The sequence below is a fragment of the Salvia hispanica genome, chromosome 6, assembly GCF_029641045.1.
Source record: "Salvia hispanica isolate PSC_SH4W2 chromosome 6, Shi_PSC_v1, whole genome shotgun sequence".
Lineage (NCBI taxonomy): Eukaryota > Viridiplantae > Streptophyta > Magnoliopsida > Lamiales > Lamiaceae > Salvia > Salvia hispanica.
Genome location: NC_142697.1, coordinates 36,898,634 through 36,919,642, shown reverse-complemented (window position 1 = coordinate 36,919,642; position 21,009 = coordinate 36,898,634). Strand labels below are relative to the sequence as shown.

The 21,009-nt window shown below is 37.5% G+C and overlaps 3 protein-coding genes, 1 non-coding gene and 1 pseudogene across 4 annotated transcripts; 3 read left to right on the top strand and 2 right to left on the bottom strand.

The window, feature by feature from the left end:
- Positions 1-3,856: 3,856 nt before the first annotated feature.
- LOC125207529 (alpha/beta hydrolase domain-containing protein VTE7-like) lies at positions 3,857-6,836 on the bottom strand. Its single transcript, XM_048106910.2, has 10 exons — positions 6,534-6,836; positions 5,901-5,995; positions 5,727-5,824; positions 5,588-5,637; positions 5,137-5,232; positions 4,956-5,045; positions 4,610-4,702; positions 4,389-4,484; positions 4,248-4,313; positions 3,857-4,171 (listed from the first exon to the last, which is right to left on the bottom strand). The coding sequence occupies exons 1-10, from the start codon at positions 6,732-6,734 to the stop codon at positions 4,028-4,030; spliced, it is 1,029 nt and encodes a 342-aa protein (XP_047962867.1). The 5' UTR covers positions 6,735-6,836; the 3' UTR covers positions 3,857-4,027.
- Positions 6,837-9,559: 2,723 nt separating this feature from the next.
- LOC125207854 (alpha/beta hydrolase domain-containing protein VTE7-like) lies at positions 9,560-12,468 on the bottom strand. Its single transcript, XM_048107354.2, has 10 exons — positions 12,179-12,468; positions 11,563-11,657; positions 11,389-11,486; positions 11,250-11,299; positions 10,819-10,914; positions 10,657-10,746; positions 10,372-10,464; positions 10,166-10,261; positions 10,025-10,090; positions 9,560-9,948 (listed from the first exon to the last, which is right to left on the bottom strand). The coding sequence occupies exons 1-10, from the start codon at positions 12,374-12,376 to the stop codon at positions 9,805-9,807; spliced, it is 1,026 nt and encodes a 341-aa protein (XP_047963311.1). The 5' UTR covers positions 12,377-12,468; the 3' UTR covers positions 9,560-9,804.
- Positions 12,469-16,015: 3,547 nt separating this feature from the next.
- Positions 16,016-16,087, top strand: TRNAP-AGG (transfer RNA proline (anticodon AGG)). The gene has a single exon. It is a non-coding gene; the product is annotated as a tRNA-Pro (tRNA).
- A 759-nt stretch (positions 16,088-16,846) lies between these two features.
- LOC125208025 (uncharacterized) lies at positions 16,847-18,442 on the top strand. The gene is made up of 3 exons (XM_048107569.2): positions 16,847-17,662; positions 17,737-17,793; positions 18,137-18,442. The coding sequence occupies exons 1-3, from the start codon at positions 16,864-16,866 to the stop codon at positions 18,169-18,171; spliced, it is 891 nt and encodes a 296-aa protein (XP_047963526.1). The 5' UTR covers positions 16,847-16,863; the 3' UTR covers positions 18,172-18,442.
- Positions 18,443-19,866: 1,424 nt separating this feature from the next.
- On the top strand, positions 19,867-20,832 carry LOC125206773 (uncharacterized; annotated as a pseudogene).
- Positions 20,833-21,009: the final 177 nt, after the last annotated feature.

Below are 21,009 nucleotides of genomic sequence, written 5' to 3'. Positions count from 1 at the left end.
TGATAAGTTATTTATGTGACACTAAATTAAATAATTTCTATGGTTATGGTTCTTTCCATCACATCATATTCTTCATTTAGTCTTATTCTTTTTTAATATTACCTCTATCTATGAAAAATAATTTTGTTCTTTATTAATATTACCTCTATCCATAAAAAAAATCTTGATATTTGAAGACACGTGCTTTAATACAAATTTGATAAGAGAAAGATAGCTAGAGAAAAAAAATGATTGTTCATGAAAAATGAAGACCACCTTATTAGAGCGATAAACTTGTTACAAATAGACATCGACTAATTTTGGTGGATGACCAAAAATGAAAAAATAGAACAAATTAATAGTAGTTCGATAACAAACATGCCAGATTTTGAAACTGATATTTACAAAACTAAAATTTGAAGAAAATTTGACATGCATATCACTACTACAAATTAGCCTGAAAAGGCTGTGTGATATGCGCTGTCATATATATGTGAGCGTCATTTAGCCAAAGCTACCCTAAAGTTGGTTGAAACTTGATACTCCCTCCGTCCCGCTTAAGATGACATGTTTTCCTTTTTAGTTTGTCCCAACTAAGATGACATATTTCCTTTTTTGGTAACTTTCTCTCTCCAATTAATACACTCAACCATTTTTTTTCACTCCAATTAAAATATTCATCTCTCTTTATCTCTCTACTTTAATACTTAGGGTGTCCACTATACATGGCCGGGCCAAGCCACAAAGTGTGGCCAGGCCACAAAATCGTGGCCGGGCCACCAATGCCCATGTTTCCCACTATAGTGGACATGGCCAAGCCACCAAAAATTTAATTTTTTTCATTTTGTTTATTTTTTAATTCTACTACAATAATAATTGAAAAAATGCATACGAACTAAAATTAAAACAAAATCTTCGTTGTATTATACAAAGGGGTAAAATTATACAACGAAAATTCTTGACTTCTAATAAACTACTTTCCCAACGCATATCACGCTCTACGCCCTCCTCCCCTACGATTCCAAACCTCTTCTACCATATCAGCCTGCAGTGTCGTATGTGATGTTTCCCTCCGCATATCGGCGAACCGTTGGATCAAGTATGCATCACTACGCGGTACACCCATCTGCAGTGGGGCGGTTGCAACACCGTGACTCGTACTTGCACCCTCTTCCGGTGCCCAGTTCTCTGCAGAATATCCTTCGTCCTCTATTATCATATTGTGCAATATGATACATGCATACATGATGGAGGCGACATCATTTTCGTGCCATTGTCGAACCGGGCACCGAAGAATGCCCCATCGCGATTGGAGGACACCAAAAGCACGCTCAACGTCCTTCCTGGCACTCTCTTGTTTGGCTGCAAAATAGGATTGTTTCGGCCCAACCGGCTGCCGGATCGTCTTGACAAACACGGGCCAACGAGGGTATATCCCATCGGCTAAGTAGTATGCCCTGTTGTACTGCGTCCCGTTGGCCATGAATCTGACCGTCGGACCCTCACCCCGACACTCATCATTGAAGAGATGGGACGAATCTAGTACGTTGATGTCGTTGTTCGACCCTGCGACACCAAAATAGGCATGCCAGATTCACAGTCGGTAGTCAGCAACAGCTTCCAGTATCATTGTTGGGTGTCTTCCTTTGAATCCAGATGTGAACTGCCCCTTCCAAGCCACCGGGCAGTTCCTCCACTCCCAGTGCATGCAATCGATGCTGCCCATCATCCCCGGAAAGTTATGCACTCGCCCGTGCATATCTATCAATCTCTGGCACTCATCGACATTTGGCTTCCGTAGATACTCCGGACCAAAGATGGTCTGGATACAATTACAAAACTGCCTCAGCGCCGTCAGAGCAGTTGTTTCACCCAACTGTAGGTATTCGTCGAACATATCAGCGGGTCCGGCATAGGCAAGCTGCCTAATTGCAGCGGTACACTTCTGATATGTCGACAACCCGGGTCGGCCGGTAGCATCATTGCGCAATGTGAAGCACCTGTACCGCTGCGCCAATGTGTATTCGCTATATGGATGAATAGCCGTTGCGACATTCTGAAGCGGCGACGGAAAATCTCTGCTGGGTAACGGGGGTTATCGCCAAAGTAGTCTTCTACCAACCGATGGTGTGCCCCGATATGGTCACGCCAGATGGTCCGCCGATGATAGAACGGGTGAACGAACGCCGCCGCCTCCTCCTCCTCCTCTTCTGCTTCCCGTTGCACCTCTTGAACGAGTTCATCGAACTCCCTATCCACCAATTGTTGGAACTCATCGCCGGAACTCATTTTTCAAAAGTATAATTGGTGATAAAATGAAAAGAGTGGAGATTGGAATGGTGTAAAAAATTGGGGAAAAATGGGTATATTTGTAGAAGAAATTAAAAAAAAAAAAATTCGGAAAAGGGGAGCCGCGGCTCGCGGCTCTCCCGTGGCCCGGCCGCGGCTCCTGTATAGTGGACGCTCTTACACCCACATTCTCTCTTTCTAATTAAACACTTTAACCAATAACTCCTAAAATCCCGTGCCGGCTAAGCAATGTGTCATCTTAGCCGGGACGGAGGGAATAGTTTTTTAAAGTTGATTATGTTTTCATAATTCAAACTCTCCAAAAAGAAAGCACTATTTTTATATTCTTCTTACTTGTGAGTAAATAAAAAGTAGTACTCCCTCCGTCCGCAATTAGGAGTCCCGGTCACTTTTGCGCACCCGTTTTATAAAAATAATAAAAAATAGTTAAAGTGGACAAATAGTAAAGTAAGAGAGATAATAATGTTGACAAGAGTCTTCCCAACATTATTCTCTTTTTTATTTTACAATTTCTCCACTTTAACTATTTTTTATTATTTTTATAAAATAGGTGTGCAAAAATGACTGGGACTCCTAATCGTGGACGGAGGGAGTACTATACTTTAAAGCATACCTAATGTAGATAGTGACGAATCAATGTAGAGGCTATGTCGCCAATCTAGCGAGGGCTTGACTGGTGCCGGACCACTATTACTACAAGAAAAGGTTAGCTGCTCCCGATCGTCGGCACCTTTACCCTATCTGATTCTATCCTCAACCCAAAGCTTCCCACATATAGCTGTTGTGGCGACACTGGTTTTGTTGTGAATGTGCAGAGGTGGTTATTACTAATAGCCTACAGCTGAATCATTTGGGCCCTTTACTTTTATTTGTGGCGACATAAAAGGCCATAAAACCTGTCATTTTCCCCTCTTCTCCACCATTTGGTAGCGGCCGAATTTCTTGGTGAACCCGGCAAAAAGTTCCGGATCTCGGTGATATCCGCAATAAATTCAGCGAGTCTGGCAAAACACTATCGGAGAAAAGTGGTGGTATAAGCTTTTCTCGGCTTCGTTCATTTCGTCGTCTCCCGTTTTATGCCCAAATTGCCCTCGTTGTTTTGGAGCTCTACCCAGCATAATTACCTACACATTTTTTGAGTCCAACATTGCAAGATTTTATCTCAGGATTAACTAGTATTGTGTTTGGTTTATGAGATTGAATCTCACAACTTAATCCTAAATGGAATCATGTAATAATTAGTCATAGTCACACCTCTCCAACTAGCCATTGAAACCGAACTACAGTTGGTACTCATTTATTTACGCGTCGCAGTTCTGCGCCAATATTTATTTTGTGAGTTTTGGGATAAGGTTTCACACAAGAAAATGTTACTCAGTTTCAACTTTTGTGAAGACATTATATGTAAAATTGAAATATTGTATTAAAAAAAATATAGCCAACTTGTTTAAATTTATGGTTCTGTGCCACTGAATGCAGCTAATGCATTTAAATAATTTGGTGATGAATCGCTTCGCCTTCATAAAAATAAAATCACTTGAGCTTGTTCAATAGCTTGCAAACGACATAGTAAAACTCTATACTCTCGGATAAATAATCAAATCATCGTAAACACAATATGTGGAAAGGAATCACTCACGACCAGACGATAGGATCATTGCTTGTAAGAAACACAGGTCACTACTCACTAGCACGAAATCAAGTCCATAAAGAGGAGAAACTATAAGTCTTTATTTCCTCAAGCAACCATACATACCTTGCTCTCAGCTTGAACGAACTCTGCTATTAACTTGGAAACCGCAGCAGGCTTCTCTACATGAGGGATGTGGCCGCACTCTGGTATTTGGCGTAACATTGCATTTGGTATTTCGCTGTGCAGTCTCTGTTTAGGAAAAGAAACAACACGTCACTTGTTCCATTCTCAACGTCCTGCAGCAGAAACTAAGACGAAAACTTACCACTGCAAGCTTATAGTCTATAATCTGATCATTTTCTCCCCATATAATCAGTGTTTTCTGCTTCACCTGCAGAAAGCAAATTAGATCGTTCCGAATGGAGACTGGAGTACAACTGTGGTGCAAGTTTCATTATATACATACCTCCCCGATTTGAGCACTGACGTTGTAGCCTCCGCTTGTCATAAAATCAACAGTTGCATCAGCCCACCAAGGCAAGAGACAGTGTAGACGTCCAATCTGCATCAGTAATAAGGGTTATTATAATTCAAATGAAATCAAATATTTGACATATAGAATAACAGTAACATTGAAGTTGTGCGGATTTTTTTTTCATTTTCAGTGTATCAAAGATTACCACTCACCTTTGCCCAGTCATAGCAGGTATCCCATGTTAAGGTATTGAAGGTCAATGAAGTCGCATAGAGGCGCAATGGCAAGGACTTTAACAAATATACCTGTGCAGCAGATGAATATGACTTAGATGTCAAGAGATATTAAATCGAGTCTGGCATAGGGTTCTTGAAGATTTATCAGTCGATATGAACTCCGGAAAAGAGATAAATTCAGAAAATACATATCTAAAATTCCACTTAAAGCTTTAGGCACGAGAAATAGGACTAATGTTATAGCTTGATCATGAATCTGGAATTAATGTGAAGCAACAATCACTAGAATAAATGTGAGCATTCAAGTTGTTGTGGAACTCACTCCGGCATATGCCATCACTTTAGGTAGTGTAGCAAGGTTTCCTGTGCCTTCAGCATAGACACTTGCATCAATTAAAATCAGCTTGTCGACCTAGAAATTTAAACGAAGAATAGGGAACTCAGTAGTTTGTTCAAAAGGATTATCCACACAGATTAACAGAAAATCCCAGAACGATACTTACAGCTTCCGGGTGGTTGACTGCAAAGTCAATGGCAACAGCAGCTCCAAGACTTGGTCCGACCAAAATCATCGGCTTCTTAACATAGGATCTCCAAAACTGGGTAAGACCAATCTTAAATGGTAAGCTACACTTCACATGTATTTTAGAATGGAGTAATATACAGCCGAAACATGTGCTTGTCGACCTCTCCCAAGAGGCGAGAGATTAGGTTACCTAAAATTCAAGGAAACAATTAAGGCAGAACATTAGAGGATGGCATCATCAGTTGACAACTGTGTACAGAAGTGAGATTTTGGTACTCTGCAACACTACCTCATTTCTTTCGTCTAAAACTGCTTCATGCTTAGATCTAATCCCAAAATATGGGGTAGTTTACTTCATAATGAACACAAGCGAATAACAACCTAAAAGAGTGTTTACACAAACAGAAGTCACGGATAGGAGTTCACACCTGATAAAGGTGATCACGCTTGGAAGCCACGCTGCACGAGGGAAGCTTCTCTAGTAAAACACAACACGAGAATAAAAGTTAAGCAACATATAATGCACATATCTAAGAAGTAAAGTGAATCTTAATCAAGAGAACTTGCCCAAATCAGAGAATCCCCATCCAAGAACATCAACAGCCCACGTCTCAAATCCAGCATCCTCGAGTAAAGGAAGACCGTATCTCCATTCAAAACATGAGCTGAAAGGATAAATGTGCAGAATCAAAAACAGAGCAATGCTCTGAAAATTACCAAACAAACTTCACATTCTCAAACCTATCAAATCCGTGAAGAAGTACTAGTGGAGTTGTATCAAGCTGTGCTTTCGGCTTTATGCAGCTACTCATTACACAAGCCGTCGACAAACTTAGCTACACAGGAGTGAGGATTCCCAGTTAATTGAAATGATAGAGTTTACAAGCCAGACACTAGTTCAACATCTTTTCATACATATTTCCCCATATCCATGTAGATCTCACAACTTAAACTTGCAGATATATACATTCTATACATATATGAGTGAGTAGATATTAATGCAGTAGAATCCAATTGTACAACTCACTTCAAATTTACCAAACAAATGAAAAAGACAAGTAACAACAAAATTCAAAATTGAAGATTCAAAAAAGAAGTGAAATATTTCCCGTGAAATATCGAAATCTCCGCATGCACGGAGTCTCTTCATCAGCACTCTCCACTCTCCACTCTCCACTTCTTTAGGCTCAAATAAGAGAAATTAAGCATTATTTTGTAACAAAAAGAAGTATCAAATTGAGCATGCAATGGAGTAAACAGGTCCAATTGCAGGCGATGAAAACAAAATTGAAACAATGTTCAACTGCAAAAACCAGTAAATTGAACCAAATAGCAGATTAAAATATAAAAAGGTAATGCAATAGAAAGCTTTACATCGACGGGGACTCGCTCAATCCTTGAAGCCAGCTTTCTGGCGGAAGGGTCCGTAATAGTGTTGATTTCTTTAGGAAGAAAGGCGGGAAAATTGGTGGCGGAGGTTATGAAGCTTTGCCTGGAAGAATAATGTGGACCGAATTGAAGGGCGGATTTGGGTCCCACGAGCGGCGGAAGCAGAGCGGCGCCGGCTAAGAGCATCGTGGGTCGACCCGAAAGAATCCGGGTAAATGGGTAAACAAATTTGTGGACCGTTCAGTTAGGATTTTGGCTTCACAAACCATTATTCATCGGACCTTTATGAGGCCGGGTGGGACCCCCTAAATGATTCTACCTGCTCCCTTCCTTCTGTGAATCTGTCATGTGTTTTTATTACACTACATTTTTAATCAATAACTATACGTGTTTTTATTAGGTTCCTAAAGTATTTTTTCACTGTTTAAATTAATTTTTGATCGAAAATGCCCCTGAAGAGTATTTTTTAATTTTTTTTAAATTTGTGAAGATTTGTAATAAAATACAACTATGAGTGAATTAAAAAGTAAGTATGTGGACAATGAGATTCTAAATTTTCGAATCTGAATGTATTTTATTAGCAATATTAGGTCAATATCACGAGTAGTCACATTTTTAAGTTCCTTTACATTATTTTCATTTTCATTTATCTTAAGGGCATTTTTATTAGGCTTGTCAAATAGTCATTATCGGGTAAATTCGATATCGACCCAACCAAATAAGGCTAAAATCCTAATCCGAAATGAAATCATCGTGTATTCTTATTGGAAGTTGGAACTCAACCCATTAACTTCATACATGTTCATATTTTATTAAAAGTTGTCGGCCATGTATTAAAGTACGTATTACAATTTAGTTTGATACGACACGAGAGCGACTTGAACAGGATACTCCATCCGTCCCGCTTTAACAATCTCATTGACTTTTCTGTCCTCTTTTTATAAAAATAATAAAAAATAGTTCAAGTATAACTATAAAACAAAGAGTTTCATCTCATATAAAAAATTATTAGAAATATGACATAATCACTCTATAAAAGAAAGTCATCAAAACAACTTTAAAAAAATTATCATTTAAATCACAAATTTTCATTTACTTTTATTTAGTCTATTCGTTTAATTTTGGTCAGTTTCACAATATAAAATCATAACTTCAAAGATGATTTTTGATTGGCACGATCACAACTTTTAAAATTGTAAATATAAAGGAATAACTTTCATTTTTCTTTTTTTTTTGCAATTATCCCAAAATATCTCAGAAAAATCATTTACCTTAAATAACAAAAACACATAACAAAAATCAAGTTTCAAAATCTAAGTATCTACATTTAATAAAGCATACTACAACTGTTATAAATAAAAATACTTAAGGTTTCTATTTTTTTTATTTTTTATAAAAATACTTATGGTATACATATGAAAATAATTCCATTCGAGCTTATCCGAGTTCAGTACATGTGTATTAGAATGAGCACATGTATATCATTCTTTTTTGCTTTAAAAATTGCAGTATGCTAGTCTGCTTTTCACTTCATTAATTCCTATTAATCTTTTTATGAACACAAGTCAATTAAAAATTAAAGAGTCGCGACATTATGTTCGGTTGAAAACTCTACTCTATATAGACCCAATATACTTCTGTCGCGGATTTTGAGCATCTTTGGGTCAAATTTAATACTATCAACTGATCCCAACTTACTTTTATCTTGAGTAACTAAGCAAACCAATAGATTACAAATTTTCGTATCAAATGATACCAAATTATTCTTATTAGTTATATTGATGTACAAATTACCTATAGGACTTGGATCCGACATTGTTTAAGAAAGAAGGGATTTTTTTTTTTCTCACTCATTTCGTACATAAAAATAATACTCGCATCTACGAAAAAATAGACTAGTTTTACAATTTTGAAGTGTCCTTCAAAATTGAACTGAGTCTAAATATGGAAAGTTTTCAATAAATAATATCATACACATCATTTATAATATGGACCTCACACCACTAACACTAACACTCATTCCACTACTGTTTCTGTCACTTTCACTTTCTTACTTTACCAATTACACATTAAAACTCGTGTCACTTACAACTTTGTCTATTTTTCATGAATGAATGAAGTATTTTTTTTACTATTTTGAATCTTATTCTCTATTAATAACATTCCAATCACTTTCGTATAATTGTATTAAAACTTGTATTAGCACATACCTATTTTTACCTATTATTATGAGAGGGAGGAAGTATTATTTGTTTTTCTTGTATCCCTTTAATAATACTCGTTCCATCTAAAAAAATAGTTCAATTTTGTCATTTTGGGATGTTTATAAAAAATAATCATTTCTAAAAGTGAAAAGTTTATATCTCATATTTTACCTACTTTTTTTTCCTTTCCCATACTTTATCCCTTTTTCATTCCTTCTCCCTTAATTTATCTATTTTTTCTTTCATTTTCCTACTTAATCAATTTTTAATTAAAACCCGTGTCATCTATAAATGATATTATTTTTTATGGACCGAGGGAGTAGCAAACAACTAATTAAATATAGGATGGTCACATGCATTATGTATCCATACAGTTGTAACTTGGTACTCCTTCCTTCATATGGAATTACATTTATCCTTTTTCGCCCCAAACACAATTTAATTATCGTAGACTCGGTGGTCACTACATTTCCAAAACTATGAACACACAACTAACAAAAATTAAATACTAGTAAGAACTATTTATTCATTTAAAAGAAATCTATTTTTATAAATATGCCAGTATGTAAATTTCTTAATTTGAATTGTTTTAAAACTTTCTTTTGCTGTAATCTCATTTAAAGTTCGTGGGCTTCATAAGATTTTCCGGATTTCATCTAATACTGGGCTGATTGCTTATTGGGTTTTACAGTTACATTCACTCTTGACCATTTTGTTAAAGATGGACGAGTCTTATGTCACTCGACCACTCTCATTGGGTTTATGTTGTTTTAACTATTTAGTTACATCCACAACTCGTCTATCGGATATCCTCAATAAAATTTTCTCCTCAAGAAGAAAAATAAAAGCACTTGAGCTTGTTCAATAGCTTGCAAACGACATAGTAAAGCTCTATATTCTCAGATCAATAATCAAATCATTGCAGACACAAATTGTGGAAAGGAATCACTCACGGCGAGACGATAGGATCATTGCTTGTAAGAATCACAGGTCACTACTCACTAGCACCAAATCAAGTCCATAAAGAGGCGAAACTATAAGTCTTTAATTCCTCAAGCAACCATACACACCTTGCTCTCAGCTCGAATGAACTCTGCTATTAACTTTGAAACAGCAGCAGGCTTCTCTACGTGAGGGATGTGGCCACACTCTGGTATTTGGCGTAACATTGCATTTGGTATTTCACTGTGCAGTCTCTGTTTAGGAAAAGAAATAATGCATCACTTGTTCCATTCTCAACGTCCTGCAACAGAAACTAAGACGAAAACTCACCACTGCAAGCTTATAGTCTATAATCTGATCATTTTCTCCCCATATAATCAGTGTTTTCTGCTTCACCTGCAGAAAGCAGATCAGATCATTCCGAATGGAGACTGGAGTATAACTGTAGTGCAAGTTTTATTGTATACATACATCCCTGATTTGAGCACTGACGTTGTAGCCTCCGCTTGTCATAAAATCAACAGTTGCATCAGCCCACCAAGGCAAGAGACAGTGTAGACGACCAATCTGCATCAGTGATAAATTCAAATTAAATCAAATGTGTGACATATAGAAAACGTTAACATGAAGTTGTGCAGATTTTTTTCATTTTCAGTGTATCATAGGTTACCACTAACCTTTGCCCCTTCATAACAGGTATCCCATGTTAAGGTATTGAAAGTCAATGAAGTCGCATATAGGCGCAACGGAAAGGACTTTAACAAATATACCTGTGCATTCCAAGAGATAATATATCGACATGAACGCAGGTAAGGATATAAATTCAAACAATACATGTATAATTCCACTTAAAAGCTCTTAGGCGCGAGAAAGAGGGCTAATGGCATAGCTTGATCATGAGTTTGCAATTAATGTGAAGCAAATCACCAGAACATGAACATTCAAGTTATTGTGGAACTTACTCCAGCATATGCCATCAATTTAGGTAATGTAGCAAGGTTTCCGATGCCTTCAACATAGACACTTGCATCAATCAAAATCAGCTTGTCGACCTAGAAATTTGACGGAAATGCCAGTCATGATTATCCACACAGATTAACGGAAAATCTCAGAACGATACTTACAGCTTCTGGGTGGTTGACTGCAAAGTCAATAGCAACAGCAGCTCCAAGACTTGGTCCGACCAAAATCATCGGCCTCTTAACGTAAGAACTCCAAAACTGGGTAAAGACCAATCTTAAACGGTAAGCTAAACTTCACGTGTTTTAGAATGCAGCAATAATCAGCCCAAACATGTGCTTGTCGACCTCTCCCAAGAGTCAAGAGGTTAGGTTACCTAAAGTTCACGGAATCAATTAAGGCAGATCATTTTGATGGCAGTATACAGTAGTGAGATTTTGGTACTCTGCAACACTACTTCATTTCTAGCGTCTGAAACTGCACACGCTTAGATCTAATCCCAAAATCTTGCGAAGTTTACTTCATAATGAATGCGCAAATAATAACCTAAAAGAGTGTTCACGTAAACAGAAGTCACGGATAGGAGAGTTCACACCTGATAGAGGTGATCACGCTTGGAAGCCACGCTGCACGAGGGAAGCTTCTCTAGTAAATCACAACACGTCAATAAACGTTAAGCACGATACAATGCACATATCTAAGAAGTAAAGTGAATCTTAATCAAGAGAACTTGCCCAAATCAGAGAAGCCCCATCCAAGAACATCAACAGCCCATGTCTCAAATCCAGCATCCTCGAGCAAAGGAAGACCGTATCTCCATTCAAAACATGAGCTGAAGGGTAAGATATGTTGAATCAAAAACAGAGCAATGTTCTCAAAATTACCAAATAATCTTCACATTCTCAAACCTATCGAATCCGTGAAGAAGAACTAACGGGGCTGTATCAAGCTTTGCTTTCGGCTTTATGCAGCTACTCATTACACGAGCTGTCGACAAACTTAGCTACACAGAAGTGAGGATTTCCAGTTAATTGAAATGACAGAGTTTACAAGCCATACACCAACACTAGTCAACATCTTTTCATACACATTTCCCCATATCCATCTAGATCTCACAACTTGAACTTGCAGATGTATACATTCTATACATACATGAGTGGAAATTTACGAAACAAATGAAAAGGACAAGTAACAACAAAATTGAAAAAATCGAAATTCTAAGATTCGATATCTCCTAACAAACACCAATAAAGAAGTGAAATATTTCCCGTGAAACATCGAAATCTCCGCATGCACGGAGTCTGTTCATCCGCACTCTCCGGTTTCCACTTCAAATAAAGAGAACTGAAACATTATTTTGTAACAAAAAGAAGTATTCCTCTCAAATTGAGCATGCAATGGAGTAAACAGGTCCAATTGCAGGCGATGAAAACAAAATTGAAACAATGTTCAACTGCAAAAACCAGTAAATTGAACCAAATAGCAGATTCAAAAATAAAAAGGTAATGCAATACAAAGCTTTACATTGACGGGCACTCGCTCAATCCTGGAAGCCAGCTTTCTGGCGAAAGGATCCGTAATACTGTCGATTTCTTTAGGAAGAAAGGCGGGAAAATTGATGGCGGAGGTTATGAAGCTTTGCTTTGAATAATTTAGGCTGAATTCAGCGGCGGATTTGGGTCCCACGAGCGGCGGAGGCAGCGCGGCGCCGGCAATGAGCATCGTGGTTCAGCCCGAAAGAATCCGGGTCCGGGTAAATGGGCAAACAAATTTGTGGAGCGTCACCGTTGAGTTAGGAACTGAACCCGTAATCTAAATTCATCGGACCTTTTAAGTAAATGGCGCCAATAGGTACGGTCCCTCTTTATCATTTGCTTAGTCATACTGATTTTACTCTAAATTTACCTTAAATTCAAACTCAAAAGAATATTCTTTATCCTGTTACCTATTTTAACTCACAAAATATTTTGAATTTATTTGTGTAAATATAAAGATATGTATATTATACTTAGAAATAAAAAACGTAACTGATTTTGAAGTACCACTCCATTTTACATTATAGTATACCATTAGAAATGTTCTAAGCACATGGAATACCAAAAAAATGAAATTACAGTACTATATTTCTTAATTGATCCATTTCTAGGTTTTGTGACCACAAATGAATATGAATGGAATGAATTATATCACACACAATACACAACATACATACTTACACATTATGCGAGTAAGTACACTGACGATACACGATACACGACACACATACACATTGCGCGCACACACACACATACACTCGAACAAAATTTGGAGACACTTAATGTCTGAATACACTTATATTTTGACCATCTAACCATATTAACATTTATTAATTTTCTTTATTATTTATAACTTTGATTAAATATGACATCGCAAATAGCACTAATTTTTTATTAATAAAAACTTAAATTACATATTTTTTTGAAAAAAAATTATGAAACATAAAAAATTCACAACGTATGAAAAAGAATGGAAAATAAATAATTAAAATATTAATAACAGATACTAAAACTCGCCTTACTAATAATGTAATATGTAGTAAAAATATTTTCTAGAGTAAAGGTCCTTTTTGGTCCTTAACATATGACGATTTTTTGATTTTGGTCCATAACATTATCTTTTGAATTATTTGGTCCTTAACAAATAAAAATCGGTCACATTTGGTCCGAAATGGACGGAAATGGTTAAATCTAACGGTCAACGAATATTACTTGAATTTTGACCGGATTAATATTCAATTAACTATTTTTTATTTTATTTTTACAAATCAATTAATATTCAGCAATAGCGAGGAGAGCGGCCAATCATGACGCCGATTTCAGGTTTCTGCACGATTGCATTTCCGATCTCTTCGCGGATCGGTTGAGATTAGATATGGAGATGTTGAAATTGGGGAAATTGAACCGAATTAGCCTCGCCGTGAAATGGTGCCCCTCTCTGTATTCGTCGTTTGACAGAATCACACTGCTGTGTGAGACCATAGCGAAGAAGGTGTTTCCGGTGGCGGAGTTTTCGGAGTATGAAAGCGTGGAGGAGACGTATTATGCATATAGAGTGAGGGATCGGCTGAGGAAGGAGGTGCTTGTGCCGCTGCGGAAGGCGTTGCAGCTGCCGGAGGTTTACATCGGCTCCAACGATTGGGGATCTCTGCCTTACAACAGAGTCACTTCCGTGGCGATGAAAAACTACATGGAACTATTCTTCATTCGCGATGAGGAGAGGTTTCGTGAGTATCCCGGGAGAGTGAGATCCAGCAAAGCCACAATTGCTGCCGGAGCATTGCTTCCTCACCAGATAATCGAATGTTGAACACAACGGCGAAGTGGCGGAGCTGCAGTGGAGGAGAATGTTGGATGACATGGCGAAGATTGGGAAATTGAGGAATTGCCTTGCAATCAGTGATGTTTCAGGGAATATGTATGGGACTCCGATGAAGGTATCGGTGGCGCTAGGGATTTTGGTGTCGGAATTGAGCGAGGAGCCATGGAAGGGGAAGCTCGTTAATTGAATATTAATCCGGTCAAAATTCAAGTCATATTCGTTGACCGTTAGATTTAACCATTTCTGTCCATTTCAGACCAAATATGACCGATTTTTATTTGTTAAGGACCAAATAATTCAAAAGATAATGTTATGGACCAAAATAAAAAAATCGTTATATGTTAAGGACCAAAAAGGAACTTTACTCTATTTTCTATAATAGAATATTGAATAATTATGTGGGATGAACTAAAATAGAAAATAAAAAGAAAAAAAAACCTATTTTAGTTCTAAACTGACATTGAATATTATCAAACTCACGAGTACTTATTTAATGAATTATCGAAAATATCTATTTTTGAAGTATTTAAAAAGTATAAAATCATATAAATTGGCGTAGGTAAAACATCACAATAATAATTAAAAAATGCACTAACAAATGTAAAACGATGTTATATGTCAAATAACTAAAAATTGTAAAAAATCAAATTCAGTTGGAATTGATTTGAGATACCGGATTCAAACTTAAACCTCAAAATAATAATAAAAAAAATGCACTGCATGAAAGGTAAAATGATGATTGTGTATCAAATAATTAAAAATTGCAAAAATAAAAGTACTTTGAATTGACTTGAGACACTGAGGTTCAGACTCTCATCGAATAAAATATGTCCAAATTAAGGCACTGGACCACTTTAACTTATTACTTGTACAAATTGTCCTATGTATAATTAACGTGTATTCAAAAACTTTAAATTGAATTGGAATTTAATACACTTGTCATGCGCAGATGCACTTAAAAGTACCAATAATGTACCAATATGCATGACCTTTCAATAGACACTACACGTGGTATTTGGTACACTTTTCTAATGGTCACAACTTCATGTGGTAGAAACGAGTTTAATGTGTATTGAGGTATAATAAGGCCGACTATGTTGCAACATCAATTATAGGGGGCCTAAAAAATTAGGCATCTATGGTAAAATCTAAACAATCGTCGATCTTTCGGTCTCAATACCAACCAAGCTAAATGATAAAATACACCCCGATCACTCGTATCTCTATTACTTGTCCCACTTTGTCTATCCCTTTTCATTGGAACTAGTACATTTTACTTTTAACATTCTTAGCAACTATAGCTCGTATATCACTAACTCTTTCTAATTTTCACAAAATACAAAATTAGTATTCTTTTCATTCTATAAAAATAAAAACTTTTGATATTCTAATATCACGAAACTTTTTAAAAATTATTTTTTTCCATGATTTTTTAATTTGACATATAATTACATTAAAATGAGATGGATAACCATATCTGACTTTTATGAATTTTGTAATCACATCACTATCATTTTTCAATGGTAACCATATTTTATGTGATGTAATAACAAATGAAATGTAACCGGATTTTGTCGCTAATGGAAAAAATTAAACAACTACTTTAGTTTGTGATATCATATATGTCAAGTTTAAAGTTTGTGGATAAAATAAGTTTTCGGAAAGTTTCGTAATATTTTAAGACACCAATATCCTATTTTTAAATTTGAATTGTCTTAAACTTTCTTTTACTATAATAATCTTATTCAATCTTTATAATGAAACTGAAGTGTCATTTTATTGTTGACTGACTAGTTATTATCCCTCACTTTCACAAACAATGTTCATTGTATTTTAAGTAACTCAACGAGAATGTAATTTACATTTACAATGATACAATATACAATCACTAAGTTATGGAGTACATTTCTTGGATAAAACATTACAAAATTTACGTTGTTGATAACTCTTCATGGATTCACAATTTAAAATCTTGGTTATGCATGTAAAAGGATGCTAACAAATGGGCATTTGGTCTAGTGGTATGATTCTCGCTTAGGGTGCGAGAGGTCCCGAGTTCAATTCTCGGAATGCCCCTTTCTTTTTTAATTTTCTCATGTCTGTGTTTTGTGTTTGGGCTTGTTAAGTTTTTCTCATTTCCACTCTTACTGGGCCAATTCTTTCTTGGGCTTATACTGTTGTTAGTTACTATTCAAAAGAATAAAGATAATTTCTCAATCATCACTAAAACCGACAATTTAAACTATTGTTGGAAATTTATGTTCTCGTACAGTACTCACTTCGTCCCTAATTAAGAGTCACATTTTGACCGGACAAGAATTTTAAGAAATATAAAGAAAAATTGGTTAAAAAGTTAGTGGAATGTAGTATCTATTTTTTTATATTGGTTTTATAATAAATTATGAGTGAATTGAGTTAGGAAGGTGAGACCTACTTACTATTTAAATAAAGTGTGACTCTTAATTGGGAACATACCAAAATAAAAAAGTATGACTCTTAATCGGGGACGGATGGAATACTTACTAGAAAACTATTTCAATTTGTATTAACAGTGGCATTTTATAGAATTCCAAAATACATTATTTAACTATAGACCAATTTAACTCGATTCTCCAAATATGATCACATCCTTGGACATCCACAACAAATTTTTCTCGTCAAGAAGAAAAAAACATAAATATAATTGTACCTCGAGTGCACCCAGTCAACAATCTTTGCTGGATCCCATAGTCTCAAGGCTCTACTTTTGAGGTGAATTCATATACTTATAATAAATAAATAAATAAAATGATGCCAATGCCATAATAAACATTACTCCATACATAATAAACACATTCCCAGTTCTCACAAAAATGAAAGCAATCAACACAACTCACATTCTCCTCCTCACACTCCTCTTAATCAACATCCCTCCCCTCCCATCCCTCCCCGGCACGTGCCGCGACACGTGCGGCCCGATCCCCATCAAATACCCGTTCGGGTCAGGCAGCGGGTGCGGGCACCCCGCCTTCTCCCGCTACGTGAAATGCAGCCCCGGTGGGGCCCTCCGCCTGTCCACCGCCGGGGACGCCTACTTGGACGTCTCGTCCATCGACTACGCCTCCGGGTCCCTCGCCGCGGCGGACCCGCTCATGTCCACGTGCGCGTCCATGCAGAACTCGGGCAGCTTCTCGCTCGACCCGGGCAGCCCGTTCTCCCTCTCCCCGGACAACATATTCGCCCTAGTAGGCTGCTCCACCACCTCGCCCGTGTTCGACCCGGACGCCGACTTCTGCGACACGGGTTCGGGCCAGACCGTGTGCCGCGGGCTCTACTCGTGTAGAGGGGTGGAGGGGATCGGGTTGGAGCCCCACGACCCGATATCCACGTGCTGTGTGTACGAGCCGATGCAGGTTTTTGCAGGTTCGGTTTTGGATCTGCCGAAGCTGCAGTGCTCGTCGTACTCGGCGGTTTACGGGTTCGGGGGCAGCGAGGGCGACCCGATGAGGTGGCAGTATGGGATATTGCTGAGGTTTAATGATTCCTATGAGAGTAGTGATTGTAGGAATTGTGAGGATAGTGGTGGGTTTTGTGGGTTTGAGGGTGTGGAGGAGTCGTTTGTTTGTAGGTGTCGTAACGGCGTCAATTCCACCGTTAACTGCTATGGGAGAGGTCTCCTCTCTCTCCTATTTCTCTCTCACACAAACACACATTTGAAGCGACATTAATGCGTGTGTTTTGATCAGGCAATGGCTGGAGCCGAGCGGGGACACCCGGAATTCAAACGGCATTGACTATTGGAGGTAAAAAGCTGACGCCTTTTTCTTACGTGTTTTTATGTTCACCACATTGGGTGCAAAAAGTCTTCATCTTTACATTTGATCGGTTTGATATGGATAGTTAGATCAGTTCTGTTACTATTTTTGAGTTAGTTTTTAGTTAATTATTTTTGCAATCTAGAAATTGACTACATTAGTACATTAGGACTCTTGCAAGTTATACTAATCCCAATCCCATGGTCTTAGCTAATCTGCTAATTTATGTAGATTTAAATATATCACCATATTAGTGAAGTCATTTACATACTCCAGATTTCCCTCACATGAAATCAGGTTTTGAATTATACATGCTGTTGGATTTTTGCAGGGTTCTTGCTTATGTGGATGATTGCTTTCCTCTAATATAAATCCAGATTTTGTAATTCCTCAATGTCGACCAGGAGATAAAACTTGAGAGGAAAATCATCTTATCATTTCGCACAATTTGATTCTTGAGATGCTGTGGAAATCAATTTGCTGTGTTCTAATTTTAGTTAATAGTATAACGGTGTTCGTATGTTAAAACATGTCTTATAAATTGGTGAGTTAATATGTATGTGCACCATCCTGCAACATGCAAGATGCATAAATTATTATTAGTATAAGCTAAGTAATACATTTACTCGTGCGTCAATTCTTTGAAGAAATTAGTGTATGTTCTACTCTCCTTTAACCTTGAAGAGCACTACGAAAGCTTAGTATGATTATGATAGATAAAGGTTTGTCTATTTTATACATCTCAATAAAATTTCAGCTAGATCCAATGTTTTTTTCTATTTTTAGTACTCTCCTAGTTTCTGAAAATCACACAAAGTTGATAAAATACCATTTAACTTCGGCACATTACCTGCATTTGTCTATGTATAAACAAAAATCTTATATTTGAACTAAAAATAAATAAATTAAAGCACCTCAAGTGACGCACTATAATTGGCTACGAGCTAGCATTAACTACGTCAACAATATATCATGAATGCATATGTGTGCCATCGCCAATGCTCTCAATGTGCATCGACATGCTCAAGGGTATTGAGCACTAACTCGTGTGCTCTATAATCACAATTCACATGTACGTAGCGTAGCTTGTATGTGGCTTAATTATGTAAATTGCTAATTAATTTGGGTCATTCGTGTTGAGATGAATTTCTTTTTGAAATATTAATAAAACTAGTAAGTCGTAAGAGAAATTAATTTCATATAAACAATTAGGCTTTTACAAAATGAAACAGAATTTTTAGAGAAAAATGTTACAATTGCGAAATCCTCTTTCACGTGCTTATCACGTGACACTGTGGCGCCAAAAAGAACTTGGTTTGTAACTAAAAAGAAATTCACATTCCGAAAGCCTAACGCCTTCTCTTCCCTTCCCTTCCTATTTCTTTTCCCCAAATTCAGTTCCCACAGAAACCCTAGCTCAATATCTGTATTCTCGGTGTTTTCCACGTTTCCTTGCTTCCAAATTTATCTCTAACCGAGGATTCCTACCTAGAATTCAACTTGCTCGAACGTGAGGTAAAAATCCATGGTTTAGCATATGCATTTGTGCTTCATTCCATCGAAAAATCTGCCGATTGCATGTCGGTTTCATCTCTATGCAGAGAACTTTTGTCCTTCTTCATGATTTCGGCTCGATGTTGGTGTTTTGTTGCTCAGAAATGTTAATTCATTGCATTGCAGGATCCTAGCTAGCTAGTTATTTTTAATTTTACTGCAGGAAGTCTCGATGTATATTTGGAGATTTTTTTTTGCCGACAAGAGTAATTTCGAGTTATTTCTTCACTTGTAAAATGTGATAGAAGATCAAGTCTACTGCTAAATTCCAATTTAATTGTAACTTTTACAACTATCTTCAGCTGTGTGGTGTTACATTTGGCTATAAACTATTGTTAAGTAGTTAGATATCTGTAATCAGAGTGGAATAACTGTGCTTTTCATCTTACTAACTGCAACCCTTCATTGTGTTTCTTCATAGTCTCAGCTAGTTTAATGCTTTGGAACTTAAAAAACAGATATAAGTAGTGGATTCAAATATTATGTGACGTTTAACCATTGATTTCAGTTATGGAGTATGGGCGGTGAAAACGGGAGGCGATTGAGTATAAATATTGCTAATCTGTCAGACAACTGGGGTGAGAAGCCTACATCGCCTTTTCCAATTGTGAATTGTGAAAGAATCAGCATTAGTGAGACCAAGCAACAAGGAAATGGAAGAAGCCCTGCAAAAATTGCTCTGGTTGAGCCTCCGTTCAGGTTGGAGAAACCCCCCATTGCTGATTCCTCTCCGGGATCATTCAAAGATGTTGCTCGCGATCCCTTGGTGCTGACTGAGTCCCCTGCCATCCAAGTGATGGAATGGCCTAAAGACTCTGATCCCAACACTGCCCCAACGGACAGTCCAAACCGGTGGAGTCTTGATTCGGGTGATTCTTTGTTCAGCATCCACATGGAGAACGACGGTATCTCCAAGGAGCGTTCGTTGAGTATAAGTGGAGACATTGGGGAACTATCCCTGTCCGAAGCATCTCTGCCTCGAATATCTCCCAAGTCAGGGGAGTTGCATCAATCAGTAAAATCATCACACACTTCCCCTGCTGCAGCAAAAGCCATAGAGAAGTCGCAAAGGGACGTGAAAGAAGACGTTTCTCATCAACCAACATGTGATCCTCCCGAGGCTTTCATAAGAATCCACACAGACTCAAATCTCTCGAGGTCTAAGGATTCTTCGGTTCCTCCATCATGAGTCCCCTTGTTCTTGATCTGTTATTTCCTTTCCGAGTATGACTTATATGAGTTTTGTTATTATGGCACAGGACGAGCAAGTCAGAATGTCCAATATGTCGGTGCTTGTGCTGTGCTAGGATGTGTAGCTGCAGCTGTGGCCATTGGTTTCATTGGCCAAGGTGTTCGAGTTGTTGCATAAGTTGCCCTAGCTGCTGCAGTAAGTGCTATAGTTCGAGTTCTGGCTGCTGCTACAAGCGGAACCGCGAGACAAAGAGAACCCGTCCTGTTTCTTCTTACGTGTGAGCTTCTCTCTCTCTCTCTCTCTGATTGAAGTGTTTTTTTGAGTAATTTAGCATGTGCAATGCAGGTTGATGGGTAGGGGTGTAGCCAGTCCCAGAAAACATAAGGTTTAATTGGTTGTTTGAAGAAGTTTTTGGTGAAACCGTTGCCGAAATTGGGAGCTCTAAACGGCACTATTGT